The 23594-nt window shown below is 53.0% G+C and overlaps 14 protein-coding genes across 14 annotated transcripts; 6 read left to right on the plus strand and 8 right to left on the minus strand.

Moving 5' to 3' along the window:
• Positions 1-1980: 1980 nt before the first annotated feature.
• HETIRDRAFT_425066 (uncharacterized protein) lies at positions 1981-2328 on the plus strand (the record flags this gene model as incomplete). The annotated part of the gene is made up of 1 exon (XM_009544544.1): positions 1981-2328. One exon carries the CDS (start codon positions 1981-1983, stop codon positions 2326-2328), a length of 348 nt encoding a protein of 115 aa, XP_009542839.1.
• Positions 2329-3835: 1507 nt separating this feature from the next.
• Positions 3836-4711, plus strand: HETIRDRAFT_415027 (uncharacterized protein; the record flags this gene model as incomplete). The annotated part of the gene is made up of 1 exon (XM_009544545.1): positions 3836-4711. The coding sequence occupies one exon, from the start codon at positions 3836-3838 to the stop codon at positions 4709-4711; it is 876 nt and encodes a 291-aa protein (XP_009542840.1).
• Positions 4712-5308: 597 nt separating this feature from the next.
• HETIRDRAFT_154262 (uncharacterized protein) lies at positions 5309-6762 on the plus strand (the record flags this gene model as incomplete). The annotated part of the gene is made up of 9 exons (XM_009544546.1): positions 5309-5425; positions 5483-5523; positions 5587-5656; positions 5711-5859; positions 5919-6018; positions 6072-6206; positions 6285-6455; positions 6572-6718; positions 6758-6762. Exons 1-9 carry the CDS (start codon positions 5323-5325, stop codon positions 6760-6762), a joined length of 921 nt encoding a protein of 306 aa, XP_009542841.1. The 5' UTR covers positions 5309-5322.
• Positions 6763-7070: 308 nt separating this feature from the next.
• Positions 7071-8019, minus strand: HETIRDRAFT_145763 (uncharacterized protein; the record flags this gene model as incomplete). Its single annotated transcript, XM_009544547.1, has 1 exon — positions 7071-8019. A coding segment is annotated over exon 1 (435 nt), but the record flags the coding sequence as incomplete, so codon positions are not given.
• A 134-nt stretch (positions 8020-8153) lies between these two features.
• Positions 8154-9690, minus strand: HETIRDRAFT_438585 (uncharacterized protein). Its single transcript, XM_009544548.1, has 5 exons — positions 9582-9690; positions 9395-9531; positions 8861-9337; positions 8667-8805; positions 8154-8597 (listed from the first exon to the last, which is right to left on the minus strand). The coding sequence occupies exons 1-5, from the start codon at positions 9631-9633 to the stop codon at positions 8494-8496; spliced, it is 909 nt and encodes a 302-aa protein (XP_009542843.1). The 5' UTR covers positions 9634-9690; the 3' UTR covers positions 8154-8493.
• HETIRDRAFT_167726 (uncharacterized protein) lies at positions 8197-8403 on the minus strand (the record flags this gene model as incomplete). The annotated part of the gene is made up of 1 exon (XM_009544549.1): positions 8197-8403. The coding sequence occupies one exon, from the start codon at positions 8401-8403 to the stop codon at positions 8197-8199; it is 207 nt and encodes a 68-aa protein (XP_009542844.1).
• A 127-nt stretch (positions 9691-9817) lies between the features above and the next one.
• On the minus strand, positions 9818-10285 carry HETIRDRAFT_438586 (uncharacterized protein; the record flags this gene model as incomplete). The annotated part of the gene is made up of 2 exons (XM_009544550.1): positions 10209-10285; positions 9818-10157 (listed from the first exon to the last, which is right to left on the minus strand). Coding segments are annotated over exons 1-2 (342 nt in total), but the record flags the coding sequence as incomplete, so codon positions are not given.
• Positions 10286-10790: 505 nt separating this feature from the next.
• On the minus strand, positions 10791-11665 carry HETIRDRAFT_309670 (uncharacterized protein; the record flags this gene model as incomplete). The annotated part of the gene is made up of 3 exons (XM_009544551.1): positions 10791-10968; positions 11006-11430; positions 11477-11665. 3 exons carry the CDS (start codon positions 11663-11665, stop codon positions 10791-10793), a joined length of 792 nt encoding a protein of 263 aa, XP_009542846.1.
• A 1246-nt stretch (positions 11666-12911) lies between these two features.
• HETIRDRAFT_167724 (uncharacterized protein) lies at positions 12912-13992 on the plus strand (the record flags this gene model as incomplete). The annotated part of the gene is made up of 4 exons (XM_009544552.1): positions 12912-13015; positions 13067-13186; positions 13237-13437; positions 13488-13992. 4 exons carry the CDS (start codon positions 12912-12914, stop codon positions 13990-13992), a joined length of 930 nt encoding a protein of 309 aa, XP_009542847.1.
• Positions 13993-14274: 282 nt separating this feature from the next.
• HETIRDRAFT_438587 (uncharacterized protein) lies at positions 14275-15992 on the plus strand. Its single transcript, XM_009544553.1, has 9 exons — positions 14275-14659; positions 14719-14776; positions 14839-14931; positions 14983-15042; positions 15096-15145; positions 15199-15250; positions 15307-15513; positions 15580-15669; positions 15722-15992. Exons 1-9 carry the CDS (start codon positions 14412-14414, stop codon positions 15779-15781), a joined length of 918 nt encoding a protein of 305 aa, XP_009542848.1. The 5' UTR covers positions 14275-14411; the 3' UTR covers positions 15782-15992.
• Positions 15993-16022: 30 nt separating this feature from the next.
• On the minus strand, positions 16023-17556 carry HETIRDRAFT_310892 (uncharacterized protein; the record flags this gene model as incomplete). The annotated part of the gene is made up of 3 exons (XM_009544554.1): positions 16023-16582; positions 16668-16827; positions 16882-17556. Coding segments are annotated over 3 exons (1395 nt in total), but the record flags the coding sequence as incomplete, so codon positions are not given.
• A 536-nt stretch (positions 17557-18092) lies between these two features.
• HETIRDRAFT_380297 (uncharacterized protein) lies at positions 18093-19294 on the minus strand (the record flags this gene model as incomplete). Its single annotated transcript, XM_009544555.1, has 6 exons — positions 18093-18265; positions 18349-18500; positions 18557-18600; positions 18667-18778; positions 18843-18873; positions 18933-19294. The coding sequence occupies 6 exons, from the start codon at positions 19292-19294 to the stop codon at positions 18121-18123; spliced, it is 846 nt and encodes a 281-aa protein (XP_009542850.1). The 3' UTR covers positions 18093-18120.
• A 262-nt stretch (positions 19295-19556) lies between these two features.
• Positions 19557-21803, plus strand: HETIRDRAFT_44321 (uncharacterized protein; the record flags this gene model as incomplete). Its single annotated transcript, XM_009543518.1, has 8 exons — positions 19557-19685; positions 19833-20096; positions 20160-20405; positions 20458-20555; positions 20613-20743; positions 20799-20944; positions 21003-21152; positions 21654-21803. The coding sequence occupies 8 exons, from the start codon at positions 19557-19559 to the stop codon at positions 21801-21803; spliced, it is 1314 nt and encodes a 437-aa protein (XP_009541813.1).
• Positions 21804-21965: 162 nt separating this feature from the next.
• On the minus strand, positions 21966-23463 carry HETIRDRAFT_122241 (uncharacterized protein; the record flags this gene model as incomplete). The annotated part of the gene is made up of 8 exons (XM_009544556.1): positions 21966-22110; positions 22181-22426; positions 22478-22603; positions 22656-22780; positions 22837-22908; positions 22974-23149; positions 23197-23268; positions 23328-23463. 8 exons carry the CDS (start codon positions 23461-23463, stop codon positions 21966-21968), a joined length of 1098 nt encoding a protein of 365 aa, XP_009542851.1.
• Between the last annotated feature and the right edge of the window lie 131 nt (positions 23464-23594).

The raw sequence follows: 23594 nt of genomic DNA on the forward strand, positions 1-23594 counted from the left end.
GCGACCGCTTCTCTGGCGTGAGTGCCGCCGAACACGCCGCATTTGGCTTCCTTGGACCGTTCGCTTTCGATGGCGACGTGGCCTTTGGGTCCAGAGTGCATTCCTTTCTGTGATCGCGCGCAGTTGAAACCCACAGCCCCTCGAGTTGCTGTTTGTTCGTGGGTTTCTCTTCTCACCGACTAGGACAGCGAGCATAGTATGCGTGTTTGATCAAATATTTTTCCTGTGAGCCGGCACCTCAGTGACTCGCCTGCCCGCACGACAATGCTGATAATCTGCATGTCAAAACGATTACAGGGCCCCCTACATGGGAGGCGCGACACACCGAGGGCGGGTGAGTCCTCTTGCGTCTGCTTCCCCCGTTCGGCATTGCATGATGGTGATGGTAATCACCGCGTCCTCGTAATGCTCTGCTTGCGTTGTTCGTCGCCCATTTAGGTCTGCACGGTAGCCTCAAGGCTATCAATCCCCGTTTCGGTGGAGTAGCCTCGCATCAAACGAGCGTCCCGAGTCGATGTGAATATTCCTTGCGATTCTGCGACGTGTATGCGGTGTTAACCCGAGGCCAGTGCGCATCTTGTCGTCGGCGACATTGGCTGGCACTCACTACTAGCACCGAATCAGTGCCACGTCCAGCCTGTCTCACACACAGAGTGGTGGTAAACGACGGTCGTTTGAGGTTTACAGCGGCAAGCTCGCAGCCCTGAGCCGTCCAATTCCGCCTATCGGCTTGGAGGCCGCGCCGTGATGCTGCGCTCCCGACGGCGTCTATCTATTACTCAATCTCGTCGCCGTTTCATTGGAAATTAGGTTGGAACTAGGAAGTGTATAACACAATCAATCCGATGTGAAGCTTGAAGCTTGAATGATGTGTTTGTTTCCAGACCGACGAGCGATCCGACAGTTGTGTAAAGCGTCGCGCCAAATCTGCCATGTTAGCAAGTCGAACAATGATTGCTAGACGCCCGTTGTGCAGGTAGGCTTGTTCACTAACTCGTTCCTGGAACCTGCGGTATATGACAGATTTCGCCGTCACTCTATGCAATGAATAATCATCTTTGTTTGGCTGCACTGTCGTCTGAGTGGTCATCGACACTTTATCTCCTTGCCAAGCGTCTAGTCGAGCGAGCTCAGTTGGCAGGCAAATCAAATGGCGGAACTATCCGGGACTTCCCAGCGTTTCTTGACCATAGTGATCGAAAAGCTAAGGCTGGATGTATGAGGCAATGATGGACGCAATGCTGTGTATGGACTAGTAGAGTGCTTGGACAAAGGAGGGTCGGTTGGCACTGATCAGATGAGTCCAAGACATGTCGGGATTTCTGGTAGGTATACTCAACGCAGACATCCCAGACTCGTAGCCAAGAAAATGTGATGTCTTCATGTCCGCGAGGTGTCACGCCACAAAGAAATTGCTTATTTGGGCAAGAAACGTCGGAGAGTGGCTCCTATTCCCAGTTTGACCAGCCTTTTGCGGAGGCATGTCATGTGTCAAATGCACGCCCCTATGTCTACGCGCAATATTTAGTTCGCATATTCTGGGGCACACCCTTCAAGTGCTCACGATGAGACTCTTTGCCCCCAACCCCTACACGAAGTGCTGATGAACAGAGCCTTTGTTCCGACATTGGACATGGTTTGTAGTTACGCCGAACCCGCCCATCATCATCTCCTGTTCCCCGCATATGCCGACAATTTCGACGATGACGAGGATAGGGCATTGATAGCCCCCGAAGTAGACCAGGCATACTATATAGGGACACACACTGCCATCTTCAAGTCGAAGAATGGCAGCTGTACTGTCAATTCCACTGGTTGTTCGCAGATGCCGCTTGGTCCGTCTTAGCCAATGCTCCCCTCCAAGGTGAAGAGGCGCCGCATCGCCTTCTACCGTACCTAGTTCGCTGCTTCTGCTACTTCTCTTCTGGCGCTACATTCACAGAGCGAGTCGTCACCTGCTAAATTCGGCGGTAGATCGAGATGGAAGAGCTGGAAGGCAGAGGTTGGTCGCATGGCTCGACAGCGGCTGAGAGATCACATCGAAGGCCCTTTCACGAGGAGATCCATCATGTACGCAGGGAGGGCGGGTCGCGGAAGGAGCGGGATGAGGCCCAGGCTAGCGCGGAGGCAGGGAGCCATCTCAAGTGCATAGTCCTGGTGAAGTCCATGGCGCACAGGCAGTTCCGGATCCAAGCCATCGAGCCCTTGCTTGCGATATTTAGCGCTATGGCAGTGACAGCAGAGGACACGCCTTTTCACTGCAGCGTAGAGGTATGGTCGCCTAAACCTTCTATGACTGCTGAGGAGCAAGGACGGAGGGTCGGTTGATGGCAGACGTTGGCCATATGTTGAAGATGATAGGCTTTCCTCCCTGTCACGCGGCGCGGGTCTAAGTGAAAGGTATGATGTAGTGCAGGGAGAACAGACATTATGGTTTGGGCCTCTAGAATGGGAAAGACACACATTCGCCCCGGACCACGAACATGTAATGACGCTTGAGTCATACACTACTATACGAAACTTGACCTTCACTTGTCGTGTCAAAGCCAGTAGTTTAAGACACTTGGAAGAAATTCACTGACAAATCTAAAACATATACACGCACTAATTGCGGCCTTGAGGCCTTGAAGATGATGAGGTAGAATGTAAAGACATTTCTCGGCACCGGGGGTGAGGCCAGGGACGATTGTGAAGCTGTAGCCGAGGTGGCGGATGTGGCCCTAGAAGCGAGGAGACGAGCCCGCTTGCGTTTCACGCATCACGACACTTGTGCATATCATCTGCTGTATAGTACATGGTGATGGCCCGTATAAAACGCGCCGTTTGGCGTTGTAGCAGACTGCGATGGATATGTCACTACTGCTGCGCGTTTGCGAGTCGAAAGGCCGAGGCCGAGATGCGACGGTCTGATTTATCGGATGTGTGCTGGAGGGGACGGCGGCGGCATTGCGGGTCCAGGAATCGGGGAGTCGATCGTGGTCGTTCCCGAGGAAATTATCGGCATGAAGGTCGACATGAGCTGCGTTCATGCTCCGCTCTGGACTCGAATCTCCGTCACCGGCAAGCACCACGATGGCGACCCGTGCCGAGATCACCCCGTTGTGCTCGTTTCTTAACCCGACATTGACTTCCTCGATATGAAAGGTCGTCCATGAACGCACGACAGCGCGGAAATCCCTGTCCTCTGCTTTCCGGGACAGATCTTGTCCGTGCATTTTCCAATGTAATCAGAGACGTCGGATGAAAAATTCACTCATTGTATCCGTCGAGAAGCATGATACGATCAGCATTGTACGAGTGCAAAGTGCCTTGCGAATGCGGCCTCGGTATGTCAGAACGTATGGGTGCAAATAGCACTCAGCGCCTTTAACTGAGGACCTAGCTTCGTTGTCCTCCCGGATGATAATATCTGTCCCCCACAACCAGCCTTCAAGAACGCGCCTCGACTAGAAATAAAAACTTCCGCCTGAATTCAAAACCTGCTCCGGGTTCGACGAGTTCGACGAGCACACCAACTTCTTCCTGGACCAGTGCAAAGGAGCAAGCTGGAATCAACTATGAACTTCCTGCGCAATGACCATCCTTTTAATCCCTTGGATCACTCGTGAAATAGGGACGTTGGAGATGGCAGAGGGGGCAGCCGCCCGGAGCCGTTGTGAAGTCTAAGCTTGATCAATGCCAGGGGATGAGAAGATGAATGAAGCGCCAGGTGTTCTACGTTCAGCGCTCAGCTTGGATACAAGGTAAAAGAGGGAGTCGTTATGCTCTGCGCGCAGTAATAAGCGCGCACATACAAGTCTTGAGCGTGGTCATCCATCGCCGGAATCAACCCACGATGAAACAGCTCGTTCCTCCACCACTGCCGAGCAAACCATACACACTTGCGACTCTGCCCATGATCTGGGAATACATGAAACCTGCCTTTACTCTCCTCCTTTACCCCCAAACAGACAGTGAAGATAATGATGACACAGCCGTTCTAGGAATAGATCATGGATACTATGCAGGGATCGCCACAATCACCTATAACTTCGCGACGACGATGAAGGCGAACATACGCGAGCTATATGATCAACTTGACACGTTCTTCGGAGAGGCTGCGCGATCCGTTCTGCTCAATGCGCCATCGTCACAGGCCGAGGACCCGCACCTCCGCTTCCTACCTGACCTCTCAAGTCGCTTTCACCACTACTCTAGGGGAGCGACGACGGTGGGCCACCTACTCAATTTTATCAATCGGCATTGGATACAGCGGGAGGTGAATGAAGGCAGAGGGTGGTTTGTCGTGATGAAGATAAGGGTGTCCCAAGACACACGTAAAGCGGCCATGAGAGCTGATCTGAAACGTTGGGGATACGAGGAAGGAGCGTCAAGTGAAGAGATGGGCGAGGCAATAGCGAGCGCGGAGGCAGGCAGCCGGCCGGGATGCATCGTCCCCATAAAATCCCTCGCGCATAGGCAGTTCCGAATCCAAGTCGTCGAGCCCTTGCTCTCGACGTCCGAAGCGTCTGTCGACGGCGTCGTGGATACGGCAGAGGGATCGCCGCTCGGGCGTGCTTTGGAGGCTTGGTCGAAGAAGCTCGAGGGCTCTGCGCCAAAGGAGGAGCGGGAGAGAGCGCAGCAGCTGATCACGAGTATAGGGCACATGCTGAAGATGGTCGGATTCCCACCCGATCATCCGCTACGGGTGCGGATAAAGAGTTTGGTCTGAGGATCAAGGGAAGGTGTTGGTGCCGTGGACGACACAGCTGACAGCCATCGATATCATACGCTTTGTGAAGAGAGGGTACCAAAGGATCACTATGCGTGTTGGACACCGAAATGTCCGGAACAGAGGGAGAGATTCAGGATACGAGCCGAGCGAATATCATGATGTCTCTGGACACGAACGAAATTCTCTGGTGTGCGATGAGCTTCTTCAACTTGGGCTTGTACGCCCGGCTACGGATGCGCCTGAAGATACCAGGTCATACATAGGGCACATCGCCAATAGCAGGCGCGAGGAGAGGTGCATCTCGACCGTTGAATGCTGGTCGGCTCATCGCCAGGTCGTGATGGGTGGACAGCGGTGGATTGCCAGACGGCGCGGCGGATGAAGGGAAGCGGCGATAAGCGGCGGCAAGGGCCGGGTTCGGGCAAACGCAGCAGCGGAGAGGCCGCAAAGGACGCAGCCGTCCGCGTCCCTCAGCAGCTCAGGGCACCTGCACTCCCACCCGCACGCACTGGCAGCTGCCCTCTCTCCGCCGTAGCGCTCTCCGAACACTCCCCTTCCGCTCTTTCCCTCTCTCCCTCCCTCCCTCCCTCCCTCCAACGCTACCCGCAATGTCCTCCCACACACACAACTCCTCCACCACCAACATCGTCGGCATACACTACCGCGTCGGCAAGAAGATCGGCGAGGGCTCCTTTGGCGTCATCTTCGAGGGTCCGTCTCTCTTTTCGCCCTAGCGCCCGTGCACATGCCCATTCAATTCCTTTACAGGGACGAACTTGCTCAATTCCCAAAGCGTCGCCATCAAGTTTGTGCGCACAACCATCTTTCCCAAGCCCTCTCTTCCCACATCCTCACCCTCCTCTCCCCCACAGGAACCGCGCAAGGCAGAGGCTCCCCAGCTCCGTGATGAGTGTCGCTCCTACCGCATCCTCTCCGGCTGCAGTCAGTCCCATCTCCTTATCCGTCCCATATCTCACACTCACCTCCCATCTACAGCCGGCATCCCACAGATATACCACTTTGGACAGGAAGGCTTGCACAACATCCTCGTCATTGATCTCTTGGGGCCCAGTCTCGAGGACCTCTTCGACATGTGTGGTCGCAAATTCACGATCAAGACCGTCTGCATGGCCGCCCGCCAGATGGTATGTCACAGCCCGTGCCCTCTTTACCATCGCGCGCCTCATCACCCTTGCGACGACAGCTGTCCCGTGTGCAAACCATCCACGAGAAGAACCTCATATACCGCGATATCAAACCCGACAACTTTCTCATTGGACGACCAGGAACAAAGAACTCAAATGGTTCGTCTTCTTTCCCTTCCTCTCTTCCCTTATTCAAATGATCCGCGGCCCAGTGGTGCACGTCGTCGACTTTGGCATGGCGAAGCAGTACCGGGATCCCAAGACGAAGCAGCACATTCCCTACCGAGAACGAAAGAGCCTGAGCGGAACCGCGCGCTACATGAGCATCAACACCCACCTAGGCAGAGGTGAGCCCGCGCCGCTTCTACCCCGCCCCGAATAGGCTTTTAAGCGTCGACATGTCCTGACGACGGCGCGTGTCACAGAACAGTCAAGGCGGGACGACCTCGAATCGCTCGGGCACGTCTTCATGTACTTCTTGCGCGGAAGCCTGCCATGGCAGGGCCTCAAGGCCGCGACGAACAAACAGAAGTACGAGAAGATCGGGGAGAAAAAGCAGACGACGCCGATCAAGGAGCTCTGTGACGGCTTCCCTGGTACGTCGATCACCCACGCACATACCCTCTTCTTTCATTTCCCGTCTCCCCATCCTTTATCTGTGTGTTGCCCATCCCGCGAGCGTGAGCGCGTCATGCTGATCGTGTGCGAACAGAGGAATTCGGCATCTACCTGAACTACGTCCGGAAGCTTGGCTTCGAGGAGACGCCCGACTATGAGTTTTTGCGCGAGCTGTTCGCCAAGGTAATGAAGAACAACAACGACATCGATGACGGCGTATACGACTGGAACCTGTTAAATGGTGCGGCATATACACATATGGTATACCCGGTCTTTCGAGACTAATACTCTTTGAGCAGGTGGTAAGGGTTGGGAAGCGTCAGGCGTCAGTAACCTCTCTGTTCCTGGCCAAACCTCATCACTGACTCGCTCGCTTTTTGTGATCTATTCCAAACCCCGCATATACAGAGCAAAGCCCAGATCCTCTCGCAAATCCAAAACACTGCGAGCCCAGCTCCCCAAGACCGCAGGAACAACACACGGGAGCGAGGCGACCATGGGCGCCGTGCATCCCAGCAGCAGCAGCGCGGCGTCCCCACCGCGCTCACCCCCGGTGGGCAGGCCGGGCAGATCACGCCGCTGTCTGCGGCGGCGCACGCCAACGTGCCGATCTCCACGAGCCACCGCGCGAGCCCGCAGCTGCTGCAGCAACAACAGCTGCACCTCCAGCAACAGCAGCAGCAGCAGCAGCATCCCTATGCGTCTGCTGGGTACGATTACGGGCGCGGCGCGAGCGGGATGGGGATGAATGCGGGAGGAGGGCCAGGCGGGGAGAACGACGAGGTGTACGGGGGGCTGCAACAGCAGTATGGCCGCGTGTCGCCGATGGTGTCATCTGTGGGACCGGCGCCGCCGACGGTGAGCCCGGTGCGGGCACGTGCGGGGGACGTCGGCGCGGGCGGGCGGGACATCGGGCAGGACGGGGAGGTGGCGAGGCCGCGGAACTCGTTCTGGAGCATCTTGACGTGCCGGTGCGCCTGAGGCGCGCCGCCCGTGTGTGCGGTGCGCTGTGGCGATCGTCAGCGTGCATCCGCCGCGTCTGCTCTAGATCTCGTGTTCTGTTCTGCTTTTGGGGCTTTGATCTCTCTTCTCTCTTTCTTTCCCTGTTCTAAAGTGGTGACCCCCGCAACGCTCTGCGTCCGTCGATCTAATCTCTGTCGTTCATTGCTGTTTCGTCTTCTTCCGATCACTTACATCCGCATCCACTCATCCGCTCTATCCATACTACATTCATCCATCCATCCCACGTTGCACATCCTCCCATGGTCGGTTCACACTCGCAGTCCTTCTCCCTCCTGCTCTCTTCTTCTCATTTTACCCTTTTTTTTCTGCTTTTCTTCTTTATTTCTCAGCCCACGATTTTCTCTTCGTATACCCTTCTATGCTCCCGGCACCGCACCACCCATCGTCAGCGTCCGCGTCATTCCGCTCTCCTCCCCCTAATCGGTCTGTCTGCACACCCTCATTCACGTTAGGATCTTACCACTACTAGTAACCTTGCTCTTTCTGGGCACGCAATTCAGCATGCACGAGTCGGCTCGGAGCAGCGGAGTGAGAGCTAGTCAGTGTGATTCTGCTGCGCGCGGCATGCCCTCTGGGACTGCACGTGGACACTGCGCGCGGCGTAACGTTATGGCGAGGTGAGGGCGCATGTGTGTCCACTGTCGGTCATCACTGGGATGGGACAGCGAGGATATCATTGAGCACGGAATCGTCGTATCAAGATGGTACTACATGGCGGGTGGGTTGGGGATGGGCGCGCACGCGCGCGGGATGTGTGCGTGAGAGCATTGTGTACAGTACAGAAGAACGGCGGAGATGGAAGCATGCAAAAAAGAAGTAAAGAAAATATGCGCGGACAGGGCGCCTGCGGACTCGCCGCGCCTGCAACTGATGGCTCGTGGCACAGGGCCCCGCACGGAGCATCGCGAGGAGATCGAGCCTGCCCGCGTGCTCACCTCGCTCGTCTGGGCCTCAATGCAGCTCAGCGTCCGCACCTGCACCCGAGGCCCCACTTCAGGCAGGCCACGTCCCGTTGTACTGCGAATAGGGCAGGCGCGGGGGCGTATGACTGGAGTCGCCGTAGCCTCTTCTGGAGGGCTGCGCGCGGTAGTCGGTGTCTGTGAAACACGCTTAGTTCACCGGCTGCTGCCGCTCATCATGCATGCGTCGTGGCATCGGCCGCGTACCTGGGGCGGCGTGCGCGAGGTCCTGGTGGTATGGCGACTGCCGGGGCTGCTGCCTGAATGCCCCGCGCCCGCGCCCGCGACCGAACCCGCGACCTCGATGGGGGAAGGGGTGAGGCGGCGCCCTCATGGGCTCCGACGGCTATTTGCCAGAGATGAGACGGCGGCGGGTGGGAGTCTGTTGCAGGCGAGCTCACCTCTAAAATGTTCGGGTGCTGATGGTTGTCGGCGGGGCTTTGGCGTTGCGCGTATCGCTGCGGCGAGCCGTCGAAAGCATAGACCGACTGATCGTCCGCGGGAGGTTGCCAGTTGGGACCTCCGCGGTCGCTGTGATAATTGGGGGTGAATTGGCCGAGTGTCCGTGGAGGAGGCGCGCGGGGCTGCTGCGCATTGGGTGGAGCATCTTGTCGATCCTCGTAGAGCTTAAGCAGCCTGTGGAAGTTCTCGCTGTGGCTCTTTTCCATGCGACTCAGCTGGCTCTTCAGAGCCCTGAGTTCCTTGTTTTGGTGCTCCACTAGGGCTTCCAGATCTTGTACTTTCTCGATAAGCTTATCTAAATATATAGGGATGCTGTCGTCGACGGTACGACGGGCTTCATGCTCCTCCTCGACGACCGATGACGTGATCGGGCCTATGCTCCGCGTAGCCGCGACGTCCGAAGCCCTGGGATTGGTCTGAACAGTTCGTGTATTAGCGATCGCAAGAGACCGTCGACGCCAGCGACAACGTACTCTTCGCTTCCTCTCTGGCCTGGCGGGCTCGGCGCCGTCAGCGGCAGCCTTGCGCTTTCGCTTGTTCGTCTGTTCGGGGTCTGCGGAGCTCTGTGGAGTCTGTTTGGCCTTGGATCGCGAGGCGCTAGAGATCGAATCTGCAGCGCGGTCAGGTTCCGCGTCGCGATCCGAAAGAACAAAGACGTGCCGATGCCCGTCTTGACTGTGGTGCCATGTACTAATGTGTGATTATCTGACATCGTGTCGGGATCCGAGAGTGGCGACGAAGCCTCGGAGGATCCCCAGTCTTGATTGCGTTCAATAGGAGATGTGTCCATGCTTATGGGTCCGGCGATTATCTGTTTGAAAAACGTTGGCAACGATGGGAGGAAGGTATTCAGCAGAGACTCACAGGAGTTGTGTATGTTTCGTCGTACCAACCAAGCTTGACGAAGACAGGGTTGACAGGTTGACACTTGGGGAAAGTGATGGCGGCCAAGGCCAGGCGATGTCCGTATATATAAGAGCAGGCATCACCTGATAACTCGGCGTCTAATATGGACTTCTTTGCGCTCGGGAACGCTTCTCTCAGCAATCGATGACCTTTGTGCCAGTGACGATGTTCCTTGTCCCGCAGGACAGCTATGATTGCATGTGAAGAGTGGATTCCTTGGCTGAGCAGATGTCGTAGACAAGTCGCACGGTGACACTGTTTGCAGGGCAAAGAAGAGAGAGAGCATACGATGTCGTGCTGGTGAATTGGGTCCTTGCGACGATTGCCGCACTGTCAAACTCATAAATACAAGAAATCCCAAATGAGGAAACTAGATCCCACCATGAAGCTCCTCTCGTTTTTGTGCCATTGACGAATCTCCAGACACGATGCAAAGAGACTGATCAGACCTTCTGATAGCAGATCATTGCTGTATGGTCATCAGCGAGGAATAAGCACGAGGGTAAGCCCTACACGAGCAAACTACTTACATGGACTCGAGCACGGCAAGGTCTCTATATTTCACATGAACCTGAGCCAATGCCTTCACAGCTCTATTTCGGTCGTCTACTATAGCATTAAACGGGCAGCACTGGACGGGTTCCATGGATCCACAACGGCATGTACGGCCTTCGGCATAGCATCCAGGACACACGTGTACGCCATCCCCTAAGGACACAGGAGGGTCGAGATCTTGCACGCAGCTCCGACATTCGAAGAAACTCTGGAAGATGTCAGCACCGCAGAAGTCACAGATGTGGTGCATGTTGGTGTTTGTTTTATAAATCGAAGATACAAACTCGGTAATAAGGTGTTCAAACGAGGCGTGCTGGGGGCTGAAATCGCTAATCAAGATGTCATCAAACATGGCGAGGAGTGAACGGGCTTCTTCTGCGCAATCTAGAATATGTCTGATGGGGATTATCAGATTCGTAGATAAACAAATGGAGATGATGTGACAGACTGTGGGCATTCCAAAGGTCCTGTACCATCGCTTTCGCTGTGTCCTGGATGAGTTAGAAACCGCTCGAGTTGGTCAACGCGGTGTAGGAGCGCATGATGAACGTTGGACTTGACTCGGTACGTCTCCACTCGACAAACGCTGATATTTGAATGAGCAAAAGACAAAGTGACCGTACTGATCAACTTGCCGTCTGTATATAGGAAGCTCGTGATAAAGAGCAGTCTCGGCCCCCTTGATGGTCATCCGCGACCAAGACATCTTGATCGTTAAACCACCAGAATTAACGACTTGATGACAGCTTCTCGGCGGAACGAGGACAAAGTCTCCTAACTTCTGTTCTGCGATATAGACATCGAATGGAGCCTTGGCCATTTCGGCCACCGTGATTGTATATGACTCCAGATCCAGATCTTGTTTCAAGGTGTGGAAGTACTTGGCCACAGCCGGAGCTGAGCAGCTCTGCGTCATGAACCAGAATGCGGAGGCATTGTTTTCGGTATAGCACATCAAATTCTGGCCAGATGATGCACAAAGGTCCTTGTGACAGGGGGTGTACGTGTCTCCGATGCCTAGATAGCACATCAGGGTTTCCACACGTGCCTGCAGATAAATGAGCTTGATAACGACGTCAAGTGGGTGTGCATACTGAGGCAGGCATATGCTGTAAGATGTCCTTTGAGCTGTAAGGACAGCACGACGACGGAATAACGCCCCCTTTGTCAATCCAGTCTTTCCATTCAACTGGGCACTCAACATCCTTAGCATAAAGCCTCTGCGTTTCTGATAAATAGGGATATTGAGTAGGAGTAAAACTTGCGATTCGGCAACTTACCATTCCGTGTAGCATATGGAGATTCCGCGCGAGATCTCGTCAAAAATGTTGACAGAGTTGTTTCCTGGTCAGTGAGGTCGCAAACATTTCGAGCCCTCAGTTCTGAACCATTTTGGGCTGTGAGACATAATGATCAGCGTGCTTGAGAGACGTACTTTGCTGCCCATGGGCGCTAAACCAGTCCGGGTTAAAGATGTCTCTGGGCCACTTGGGTCGATTATGAAGGCCCTCGACAATCAAGGGAACTCCAGATTTCTCGTGCTCGTCAAGGACTGACTGCAAGTTGTCGCTGTCGATCGAAATACGAGGAACCTCTCGAAACCTCTGTCCGGCAACAAGGAGGCCGTCGAAAGTCCATCCAGCAGTGCTGATGAAGTCTCTCTCCTGCATCGAGATCTGACGTTAGACTCTCTGAAGATCACAATAGGATGCTCGTGATGAAATCCAATATGGACGACCTTCGAGATGCAGCGGATAAGTTCTCGTTGTACAAGCCGGTGTAGTTCCTAAATGGACCGTGAAGATGATGAGTCAAGGGTGTAGTTTCTCAATCCTCTAGCGAGCAGTCCACGATGGCTGAGATCTCAAAGCTTAGATGTAGTAAGAGAAGGGCATTTTCCGACAGAGTCAAGGTGTGGTAGCTATTCGAAACGTCGAAACTCGACCAGTCACGTGTTTACGCGCTTGTCACGCGATGGTATGTCTGTATTTCAAAAAGGTCACCTCATCCTCTCAGGACCTCGTTTTCGCAGCCTCGTCCGTCTCAACCTGACATTGATATGTCTACTGTGTCCTCATCAAACAGAGATCTCGACGTCTGGGAGTTTGTTGCATGCGCGCGATGCTCTCTTTTGTTTTCGCCCGACCCATCCACGCCTCCCCCTGTACCATTCTGGCTTACGGAGTGTGGGCATGTTCTTTGTAACAATCATCTAAGTGAGACACCTGAAGCAATATCGTTTGTACCTCGACTCGCGATAGTTACCAGCTAACCTACAGATTCCGACCAGAGTTGCATGCAATGTGGGGCGCAGCAAGTCCAGATCATCCCGCTTTCACGCAAGGTACCTCATTTCTGCTCCCGTATTATGAAAGGTTCACAGTCTACGAGATGGAACTCCCAATGGCCAATTGGTTCAGCTCCATGCCCACCGCCCTTGAATCTGCCGCTCATTCTACCAGAGTTGGTATCCGCCATCACTTCTCACCACTTTGCAGTCACAAATCTAGCCCTTAGTTCCAACTAGAAATGATAGCATCATCCGCACGTTTCTACAGAAAAAAGTATCTCCATCAAAGAGGCCTCTTCGAGCGCCTCAAATCTGAGGTTGCAGAAACGATGTCACTACGGAAGTACGACCAAACCCCTCTACTCATATTGCGACTCACCGTCTGTTTGCGAAGGATCAACGAAGAATTGAGATCAGAGAATGAGCAGCTTCGACAATATGCCGGGATAAGTGGTCCAGGATCCGCGACGGCGTCTAGTGAGAACGGGAAGCGTCGCCGGACAGACGCATATAGGTAGGATCATCGCCATAGAATTGCATCATCTTACGACGTGGTTTATTCAGGAGTGGAACAGAAGCGAGGGACTTGTCAAGTCCCCATTCAGTGTCGAATTTGTTGGGACCAAACCGACTGACTCTTCCAGCAAATCACCAGCAACCGAAATTTACCCAACAACTCTCCAATTCCGACGCGAACAGCCATTCAAACCGAGGTACGGCCCAAGATCAGCAGAGAGACCGACCTGGGTCGAGTCGTTTTGTGCAGTACGTAGTCGCAGCATTCTCGTGTGGACTCATCTGTAAATGGTCGTTAGACAATATGCCTATGTTCCCCCCCAGACTCCTCAGCAACAGAATGCCTCTTCTATGTCGCAGAGTACTCCCATACATCAAATCCATCCACGGAACAACTCTCTAATGCCCCCGCCTCCTACCCCTGTCATGCGCAATGCTCAGGGTGGGGCCCTTCGATCAGACTCTTTGTCAATTGCTAGCATCTCTCGAAGCTCGGTTCAAATGCCTCGACCTACAAACGCCCTCGTCTCAACTCAGCATCCTCCGTCTCGTTTTGGATTTCCACCTGGTTCGAAAAGCTCCGGTGCCTACTTGACCTCTTCTGCAAACTCAAATCGTTTCATTCCCTCGACATCATCTGGTGTGCCCTCTCAGCAAGCGGGCTTCATTCCACAGACTCCTTCTGGTGGCTCTAGGCGTTTCCTTCCTCCTGCATCTGGATCCCGAGCGCCTTCTCGTGCTGCTGGTACTCCTTCTCATAATAACCAAAGTCCGAGACTGCCCTTCGTTCCTCAATACGGTTAAATCTGTGTGGAGTTCACGTTGCATCCCATCTTGCCCCCTCTATTGTAGACGGGAGCTGTCCCATACTGATTGTTTCCAGGACATTTTCTATGTACATTGTCCTCTGACTTGTTCTCTGATTTTTCCAAAAATTACACCTATCCGGCATGTTTCACAATCGTATTCATGTCTCACGATCGTATTCATTTCGATGGAGTCTGAGTAAGAGAATGCGTACACAGCCACCAGTCGCTGACTGTTTGAGAGCGCAGCGCGCAGCAGTCCAGTGCAGCAGTGGGCGGCGCGGCAACTCGGCGACAGGTCTCTCTACTCCATTCTTCGTTCACACTCCACGTCCGTCTACCCATTCTTACTCGCAGCGGCTGGCCTCTGCGTCCTGATTTTTTCTGATCTATCCTGATCTATAATCGAGAAGCATTATGGCTACCTACCGAGACCCTTACGCTGGCCAGGCGAGCCAGCATCAACAGCAGTACCAAGACGGGCCAGAATACAACTTATACAATACGCATCAACCTCATGGGACATACGACAACGGAGGATACGACGACGGTTATAGAGATGAGCCTGCAATCATTTCTGCCAACCAGTCTCAGGAGAGACTGGACCGCAATAAAGAGGGAAATGGATTTGAGGAAGATTATGGCACTCCTATTCCAAGAGCAAGGTCAGTGTTCTCTTGCCAATGCCATCCGTTGAGTAGGCCATGGGCTGACAGCATAGCAGGACCTCACGCAATTTGAGAGCATGGCGATATGAGAACCGAGGTCAGATGTGGACGAAGGTCAGCTTGCTGCGAACTGCATACGTGGAGGTCGACTGAAGGTGACTTCGCCTATCTGACAGGGCGGGCGCGGGAGGTGCATAGGGAGATTTTGTTGCTGCACACTCCTCGTTGCCGTATTCCTCATCATCAGCATCATTCTGTCCTTGGCATTGGTATGTCACTCGGTGCACATCTGTCGCGTCAAGTCTCATGATTGTCCATAGTGGATTCGACCGCCCAGTGTTAACATTGGTGACGTGCAGGCTCCCTCGAATGGAAGCACGGTGAGGACTCACATCCATATATGTCCCGTCGTCGTTCTCATGCCACGTCGCAGCTCCAAGAACTAGACAACGGGTTGCAGCTCAATTTGAACGTCATCATAGGGTATATTCCTCTGTTCTTTGGTCTTCTCTTCGTCAGGTCTAAACCTTTCGCAGCGTTGAAAACCCCAATTACTTCGCCGTCGATTTCAAGAGTATTAAGGCGGAAGTATGTCCTCGTTCATTTCCTGCTCGGATATTTCATTTAACATACTTTCTGGTCAGATCTTTTTCCCAATAAATGATACACTGATTGGCAGCGGCCAAGCCAACAATGTCAATTTCCCCTCCCATTCAAACACTAATTTCACCTTCCCCTTCGACATCAAATACACTACCGACATCGACCCTTCCCAGCAAATCATTTCTACCATCGCGACGAAGTGTTTGTCTAATCCTCAACAACAGCTCACAGTCTCGTACAAGATCACCGTACGTATCATCGTGATGGTCCTAAATGATGTTCGGACATGGAAGCGCTGATGCCGCAACTACTAGCTCGGACTGCGAATCCTCCTCGTCACCATACATCCCACAATCAGCAATAATCTGAGCTTCGACTGTCCTATATCAGCCGACGAGATCCAGGTGCGTTGTGTTGAGTTCCTCTGCCCAAAGTATATACTGAACCAAAATTTAGAGTGTCCTCAAAAACATGGGCATCAGTGGTCTGAGCTCCATCTTAGGAGGCTCCACTTAGAATTTTTCATTCAGCTAGTTGCATGCTTTCCGTTTGCTCACGCTCTCATATTGGACAATGGACTTCGTACGCCATGTACAATATCACGACATCTGCGATACTTGCTTTCTCGTTTACTGCTACTTTTTCTAACGGACAATCAGACATCAGGAACCTTGTCTGAGTATGATGGCCTTCTACCAATGTCAAAATTGTTCCATGTTCTCCGAGTAAAATAATGCGTCGAAGTCTAAGGTCAGCCTCAGCGAATCTCATTCAGTCCAGGCTTCGTTGCCTCCCCAATCTCCTCTGAGGTTAGCTCTGGCGTGTTCTCAGTATCCCTGACCTCTCTTGTTTGCCTTTCTACTTCCTCGTGGTTGACACCCGGTGCCCTACATATTTCCAAACACCTCCCTATCATGCCTCTCCACTTCAGATGCCCATCCACGCCGGCGTCATCACAGCACACATTCTCGACTCCCTGCACGTCTACTACCTGCAGCCCGGCTACGTTCCAGCTCGCGTCCGTGGCGCGCGCCAGAACTGCGAGGACGTAGTCGCTCGCCGCGTACCCATTGATGAGGCGCCCCGCGACGAGGCGGCGGACGGCGGACCACGTGCGGCCGTCTGCAGGGACGGGCGCGCCGAAGAGAAAAACGTCATGTATGAGGTGTGTGGTTCGGGATGGCGGGAGCGCGGCGAGCTGAGTGAGCGCTTCGAATATGACGAGGGCGCCTAGAGAGTAGCCAGTGAGCGTGATAGGGCGCGTGCCGAAGGCGTGCGAGGAAAGGAGGGTGGCGAGGACGGAGCCGGCTTTGAGGGCTAGAGATTTGGCATTCATCCATGGGTTGTCTGTGAAGGTGAATAAAAGATGGGTGATTGGTCATGGCTGTGGTTGATAGCTCACCTATAATTCTGCCGATGTTAAGCCACGCGATGGGTGCGAGAGAGCTCATGAGGCTAGCTAGGAATGTGCGCTTGATGAGCTCCGCCTTGACATAGCGCATAGCCGATGTTTTGACCAAAGTATATAGTGCACTGGACAGTTCCTCTAGAGCCTCGACTTCCTGTCCAATGGTCAACTTCTAAAGTTCACACAACAGCCCATGTAGATGTCTTACCCACTGTAGCGCATATGTATCGTCCCCCTCGAACACGGTCCAAGGCGCCGTTACATCACCCCTGTCTGTCAACCATCCGCTCACGCAAAGCCTAACTGCCAGCGTCTCCTCTGGCCTGCGCACCGGCAGCACCGCCAAGTCACGTATTTCGCGCGTGTACCTTCTGACCATCCCCGCCGTCGATTGCGCACCGTACGCCCCGAACAACGCCCCGCACACGACAGACGAGCTCGCGAGACCGCTCGCAAGCAGCCCCACTGCAGTCCCTCCAACGCCGAGTGCGCCGAACAGTGCAGTCACCCCTGCTCCGACGAGGGGAGCGGCGAGCCCACCAGTCACGCCAACGAGCACGCCACCTGCAATCGCGCCAAGTCCCATGCCAACCATGCGAAACGTCTTACCTTTGAAAGCATGTTCGTCTTTGGTTTGTTCTACCAGCTGCTCGGCTTCTTTCAGGGCGCTTTCTGGATTTTTGAGCGTTGCTGCAATCGTACGCTCGTCTAGGTGCGAAAATTGTGAGAGAAATGACCGCGTATGGGGTGAATAGGATTTCGACGTCGTGATGTGAATGAAGAGGATGATATTGATCGTTTGAGAAACGGCGGCGGAGGTTGGGAGCCGCAGGAGATCACCTATGGACGAATCCGACAACGGATCAAGCTCAGGACAATTTCCTGAATTCCAAGTATAAGGACAACGGCCAAGGTATCAATAGATGGACAGACCTCCTCCAGGTTGCTGACAAGCAAACCATGCGTTTTCAAGTAATGTCTGTGCCCAGAGATCAAGTTCTCGCAGAAACGCGCTCTGCAGGGCCAGCCTTTTGGATTCAGGACTGGTACTGCGACCATACTCTGCCAGAGCATAGAGCTCTCTGCTCTGGCGATATGCCGCAAGGCGTCGGAAAAGGTGATCGAAGATGGTCTGGCAGTCTGATTCGGATAGATCATCTGGAGGACTCAGGTCCAATAATCGGCCTGGTCGCATTTGCTGAGCACGTCGATTGCTGCACTGCTGGTGTGCAGGACGTCGCAAGCCTTCGGTATCGCGATCAGCAGTTGTCACTACACCCGATGACGTCATTGCAGCGGTCCACCTGATCTTAAGGCTTTCGGAACTACAGCAACTCACAATGCCCCATCTGTGGATGTTAGAGCTGGCGACGACGAGAAATATAGGCGCGAAATACAGTAAGACATGAAAGCATCAATGAATCGATGATCACGATCTCATTCAAGTCTAGAGAGATGGTTTCCGTACCAATACATTCTTCTTGATCGCCTCCAGGTCCTCGTCTGTCAACCCTGCCTTCTCCTTTAAATAATTCTCCGCACCACCGTACTTCTTATGTACTATGTCTAGCGTGGCCAGAATCGTCTCAGGCCTACACTCCCGCGTTCCCATCACCGTGCACATGGGCAGTACGACGTCTGAGTGTTATAAAATCATGGTGAACAGGTGACGCACCTTGCACTAGCCATCTTCATAGTGGCCTCCCATTTGTCCTTGAAGACGGGCTCATTACGGTACCGCGCGACCAGCAAGGGCATCATGGGCTCGAGGCCTATCTCGGTCAAAGAATAGTCCTTGGCGACATCTTCATCGCTTACTCCCAAGAACTCCGTGAAGTGTTGATATCGACGGTCACAACATTGAATATAGATGAGTAGCTCACCTTGAGAAATACTGCGGCAAAGACGCCTGTTCTATCTTTTCCAGCTGAGCGATAAAAAGAGAACAGTTCAAGCAGTGTGAGCAGGCGGCAAGCAAGGAGCATTGATCAACCTGTGCAGTGCACCAAGCAAGGCTCGTCGGGATTGTCTCTGATATGGTGCAGGACCTTCGCAAACGCGGGGCCGGCGAGATCGAGAATTCCTTCGTAAAGCTTCGCGAATGCCTGTACTCATCTAAGAAGTCAACACCCTGACTTCTTTGACGAAACATCGATCAAGGTATCGAACCTGCGCTGCATCGGTCTCAAATGCCTGGACTCTAAAAAGGCCATATATCAAATCTAGAATCCTGACTGTCCACCGTAGCGCAACGCGCACCTTAAAGCGAGGCTGGCAGGATCATACGCCTCATCATCGGACACAGGTGCCTTCACGATGGTGACACCGTCAAACTCGGGCGTCGCGGCCTTGTATTTCCGGATCTCACTATCAGACCGAAAGTCGAATATTTTCCTCACTCCCAGGGCGCGCAGCTGCGCCTTGCCGAGCTCCGTCACGCGCGTCGGCTCAGCTGCGCGGAAGAGATATGAGGGTTTGACAATTAGTGACCGCAAGCTTTCATCGGAGTCGCCAGAGATGATGGAGTAGCCGCCGACCGAACGGACATTGAGGATACCATCGACAGTTACGAAGGGAGGGGTGAGGATTGACGGTGTAGAATCTGCATTATCGGAAGACATGGTCTGTGAGAGCACTGCGGGACATGGCGACAAGAAGCCTTGAGGTTGACCGGGTCAGCAGCGCCGACACGCGTAAGGACATTTGACGAAGCGATCCTTGGGAGACGCGCTTGTGGCTGCGACCGTTCCATCTCAAACCATCACCAGGATATGAGCTCGCGGAGAATCTTGTCCCTTCAAAGCCAATAATTCGATCCTGCATGCCTAGAAGCCATCCTGCACCCTCTCATCTCCACGATTCGAGAAGCAGAAACTTATATTGATGGCAGCAGACGGCGACTCGTTCCTGCCCCGCATCCAATCCATCTTCTACGCCGTCTTTGACGAGCGACAGGGCCCAAAGATCATCTACCAAGTCCCAGAAGGTCTGATTTTCTCCAATCCTGGCTTGGTCTCCGGCGCGACTTCGTTATCCAACTCCCCCGCCCCACACACCCCACGTACTGAGAAAAGCAGCTCTGGCTCCCGAGCCTCCAGTATCTCTATCACCTCCTCTTTCGCTTACCGACCCGAATCGCGTCTCAAGTTCTCCCCACAGAAACGCTCTCTATCTTCTGGTCGAACCCTGTTCAATTTCGATGACATTTCGAAATACGTCATTCCCCCGAGCGCACTCTGTGGAAGGTTGATTATATGTGCGACCAGAAAATATCGAATAGTCGGGTTTCCCACTCAGCTGAAAGGGAAATATAAGCGGAATTATTTCAGGTTCAATCTGTGCTTCGTCTTCGATCGCTCGGCGGACTTGAGTTGCTACGAGCCAATCGTGCGCAAAGTCAGCCGCGTTCTGGCTGCTTGCGAGGTAAGACTATCCAAGTCTCTGGCCCTGGCCACTTACCTGCTTACCGTTTGTTATCCTTCACAGGAGGAGTCGTGTTTTCTTTCTTCTTCAGAAACCTCCTTCAAGATGCACGCGATCATTGAGCAACTTTACGAGGACCTCAACTCTTATTCTGAGACTTCCATCCCTGTCGACCAATTCAACTCGATAGAGCTGAAAATATTCCCATTCTATCCGAATCCACCAGACGTTAAGGACTGGATGGTTCCACTATCGCTTATCAACCTGGAGAGGATCATCGAGCCGAATTGGGATCTCACTATGGCCAAGGTAGATTGTATACGAAGGGAGTGTTGCTTACATGTTTATATATCTCGGGCAGGTTTGTCAATATATAGATGGAACGAACCATGTCAGCCGCATCGCCGACTTGGCCGACTGTGATATTGAGCTTACTCGTCAAGCCATTTCTCATCTTTTGTATGTCTACTTCCAGTTTGCAGCTTAAAGTCTCAAATTTATTCAATGGCATGCCAGATATTATCAAGTAATCATGACTATTGATATCTTCCAGTATTCAAACACTTATACCCTCCGCAAAAGCGTTGAATGGCTTGCTGATGAACTCCACGTGAAAGATGAATGTGGCCCATATGTCGTAAAGCCCGGTATCCATATTTTCAGGCAAATGTTCTGGAGAAATAGCTCATGACGTCTATACAGGGAGGATGATTCCTGACTGGCCAAAACTACTGTACCTCTACTCGCGTCTCAAACCCGGAAGGACTGTTTTTGAGTGGATGCACGACCATGACGTGCGTGGTCTTGGTATTGATGTGCGGCGGTTCACTAGCTTTGGCGTCATCAAGGTTTGTCCTCTCTACTGTTTCACACACTAGCTTGACCGATAACTTTTGACACTGACAGGGATTCCTGCGGCGCGTGCACCGCTGGCCTATTCTCCTCCCTGACCCCGATCCTGACCTTCCTCAAAAACCCAAGCAATCCCCTTCTCCCCCTTCGCCCTCGAATCGCAAACGATCTACAAGCCTCTCTACCCCACTCCATTATACAGAAGTAGTACCTGCCAATGGTTTGAATCCTAGGATATCAAGGCGACGAATCTCCGACGCATCACCCGCCTCCGTCACCTCCGATCCATTGATATCGCCTGCGCGCATATTGCCTGTCCGTGGGGCTGAACAGTCGTTAGAACAACTCCAAACACGCAACAACATCAATATCAGTATCAACAGCACCCTGAAGGGCGCTCGGCAATCCACACCATCTGGACCATTCCTTGGTCAAACGGCGGGAAACCCTCGCACGACGCAAAGGTATAGATCGCGTGGCGCCGGCGCAGAGGTCCATGATGGGCGGCGATCATCCCTTGTCTCACCAACATCACCGTACGAGAATAATCCTGGCTACACCCCCGTCCCCAATAATGGATCGCCAGAACGACGCATCGGCGTGTTCGCCTCGCGCCCGCGTCTGTCACGTTCACCGTCATCCCCTGCGGTCGCTACGCGGCCACCGGTGATTACCCCACCGCTGCCTGTGACGTACCCGCCAGAGCTGGCGTCGCTGTTGGATGGGGAACATCATACAGACGAATTGTGTGCGAAATTTGAGGTCGGATGGCCCATGATGGAGCAGTGGTTGATCGCCTTGGGTGCGGGAAAAGGAGACGGGGATTTCGGCAAGGTGCTGATCATCTACAGATAGCTCTGTCTACGTCGTCATGTGGTCAATATACGCTGGCCAGGAACGTGTCTTTTCGAGTTTCGAACACATCATTCAGGCTGCCAAGAGTGCAGTACATTATATAGATAGTGGTAAAAATAAGACAGCGGGTAGAAAGCCAGCCATATGTACACGTATCATAGGTTACGCCAGTGACCTATTAGTGTTGATGTAGCCAGTCCCATAACACGAGAAAATGAGCTCCGACGAAATTGCTTCCGACGACTTGGTGGGAACGATTTTGAACGACGTCGAGAAGACGTCCTTGACATCCCGAAGGAATTGAATTCTGCAATTTTGAATGAGTGAGCAACGACTGTCGGACCTGTACTGATGGTAGACTGATCAGGTTGACTGACGTTCGTGCGGTTGGTTCGCTCATTAGACACCGCCCGACGTCTTCGCTTCCCAGCACCATCATCATGAGAACCAGGGTCTGGTGCTTGCGATCTACGCATCCGCCTCTTCGTATCTCGGCGAGCAAGGATTGCGCTGCCTGCAGGGCGATATCTTCTGGTGAAACGCCCGGTTGCGACACGGCTTCTGAACAGTGCAACACAGAAGTAGTCGACTCTGCAACCAAGGTCAAAGCATATCCTGGGGATCTGGGCAACCGTGTCAGATAACGTGATCTAGAGACAGTGACAAGAACTCACTTTCCGCTGTCTTCGCCTTTGTAGACGTCGGAATACAGGTATATGTCAGGGATGAATGTATTCAACACAGAGCGGGAAGCCTCGATCATGCGATTCGAAAACTGTGGGCTGACGCGCACTGCATGCCTGTCGGGGACCTTTCAACAGAAATGATGACGAAGGACTAAAAGCTGCGTACGATATGCCTCGTATCCGCTTGACTCGTCCGGGATCAACGAAGTTGATCGTTTTTACCTGCTTGAGGATTGGACAGATGAACTGAATTTCCCCTCCTCCTAGTGGTGCAGCGCCTCTTTTTTTAATCTTGGATAGATAGGTCAAATCCAGCTATCATTCATTAAAGAGTATCTGGCACACACCCTCAACTCTAGACCGTCCGAAATTCCGAATGGTTCGAGATGCGGCAATGTCACTGTTCGAATAAGGTCTGCCTGTCAATACCACGCAACACGCATCAGTACATATATCAGACATGTTCTTACAGTGAAACACGGACAGAGAGGTCTTTGTCGTCGGTGGTTATCCCTTTCAAGATCAAATCAAATGGGTGTTTGGAAAAGGGTGCGAGCATGATGATTGGTTCTAGGAAGTAGCCAATCGACCGCGAAAGCGGGCATTCATGTGTTATAGGTCCGCCAGTAATGATACCAGGCTTGATCAAAATGGCAGTACCTGCTCTTCGTCAATAGATGTCATGATTCAGAGGATGCTTTACGCACCTGTAAGAGATATTTCTATAATCGTCCCATTGGTCGCCTTCTCCAACAACCTCAGCAAACTAACCTCATAGTCTACAGGCAGCGCGTTATGATCAGTATACGGTCTTGTCTCCGAGAAAATATCTGCACACCCCGCAGTCCAGGATTTTTATCATCCGTCCTGATTTTGTCAATTTTAACGGGTTTCCCGCTCAAGAGACCGAGCACTAAACGGTGCCGCAAATACTGGTGACCGCTAAAATGCACCACAGATGCTCCTTGTGACATGTCGCAGCAATCAATCCGAAATATGAGTGATGCACGGGGGTTCCGGTAGCAAGTAGTCTGGAATGAACGTTAATGAACTCTTGCAGTGTCCTGTAAATAAGATGAATTTTCGATGTGGTGTGCTCGGCGAG

Source organism: Heterobasidion irregulare, assembly GCF_000320585.1.
Source record: "Heterobasidion irregulare TC 32-1 unplaced genomic scaffold scaffold_02, whole genome shotgun sequence".
Lineage (NCBI taxonomy): Eukaryota > Fungi > Basidiomycota > Agaricomycetes > Russulales > Bondarzewiaceae > Heterobasidion > Heterobasidion irregulare.

What these genes read in the sequence shown, in the direction of transcription:
- HETIRDRAFT_438587 (XM_009544553.1), top strand. Translation starts at nt 14,412, where the DNA reads ATGGCTACCTACCGAGACCCTTACGCTGGCCAGGCGAGCCAGCATCAA. An exon ending in GAGGTCAGATGTGGACGAAG is followed by an intron (nt 14,777 to 14,838) that starts GTCAGCTTGCTG and finishes CCTATCTGACAG; the next exon opens with GGCGGGCGCGGGAGGTGCAT. An exon ending in CTCCCTCGAATGGAAGCACG is followed by an intron (nt 15,043 to 15,095) that starts GTGAGGACTCAC and finishes GCCACGTCGCAG; the next exon opens with CTCCAAGAACTAGACAACGG.
- HETIRDRAFT_438585 (XM_009544548.1), bottom strand. Translation starts at nt 9,633, where the DNA reads ATGTCAGATAATCACACATTAGTACATGGCACCACAGTCAAGACGGGC. An exon ending in CACAGTCAAGACGGGCATCG is followed by an intron (nt 9,532 to 9,581) that starts GCACGTCTTTGT and finishes ACCGCGCTGCAG; the next exon opens with ATTCGATCTCTAGCGCCTCG. An exon ending in AGCACCCGAACATTTTAGAG is followed by an intron (nt 8,806 to 8,860) that starts GTGAGCTCGCCT and finishes TCTGGCAAATAG; the next exon opens with CCGTCGGAGCCCATGAGGGC.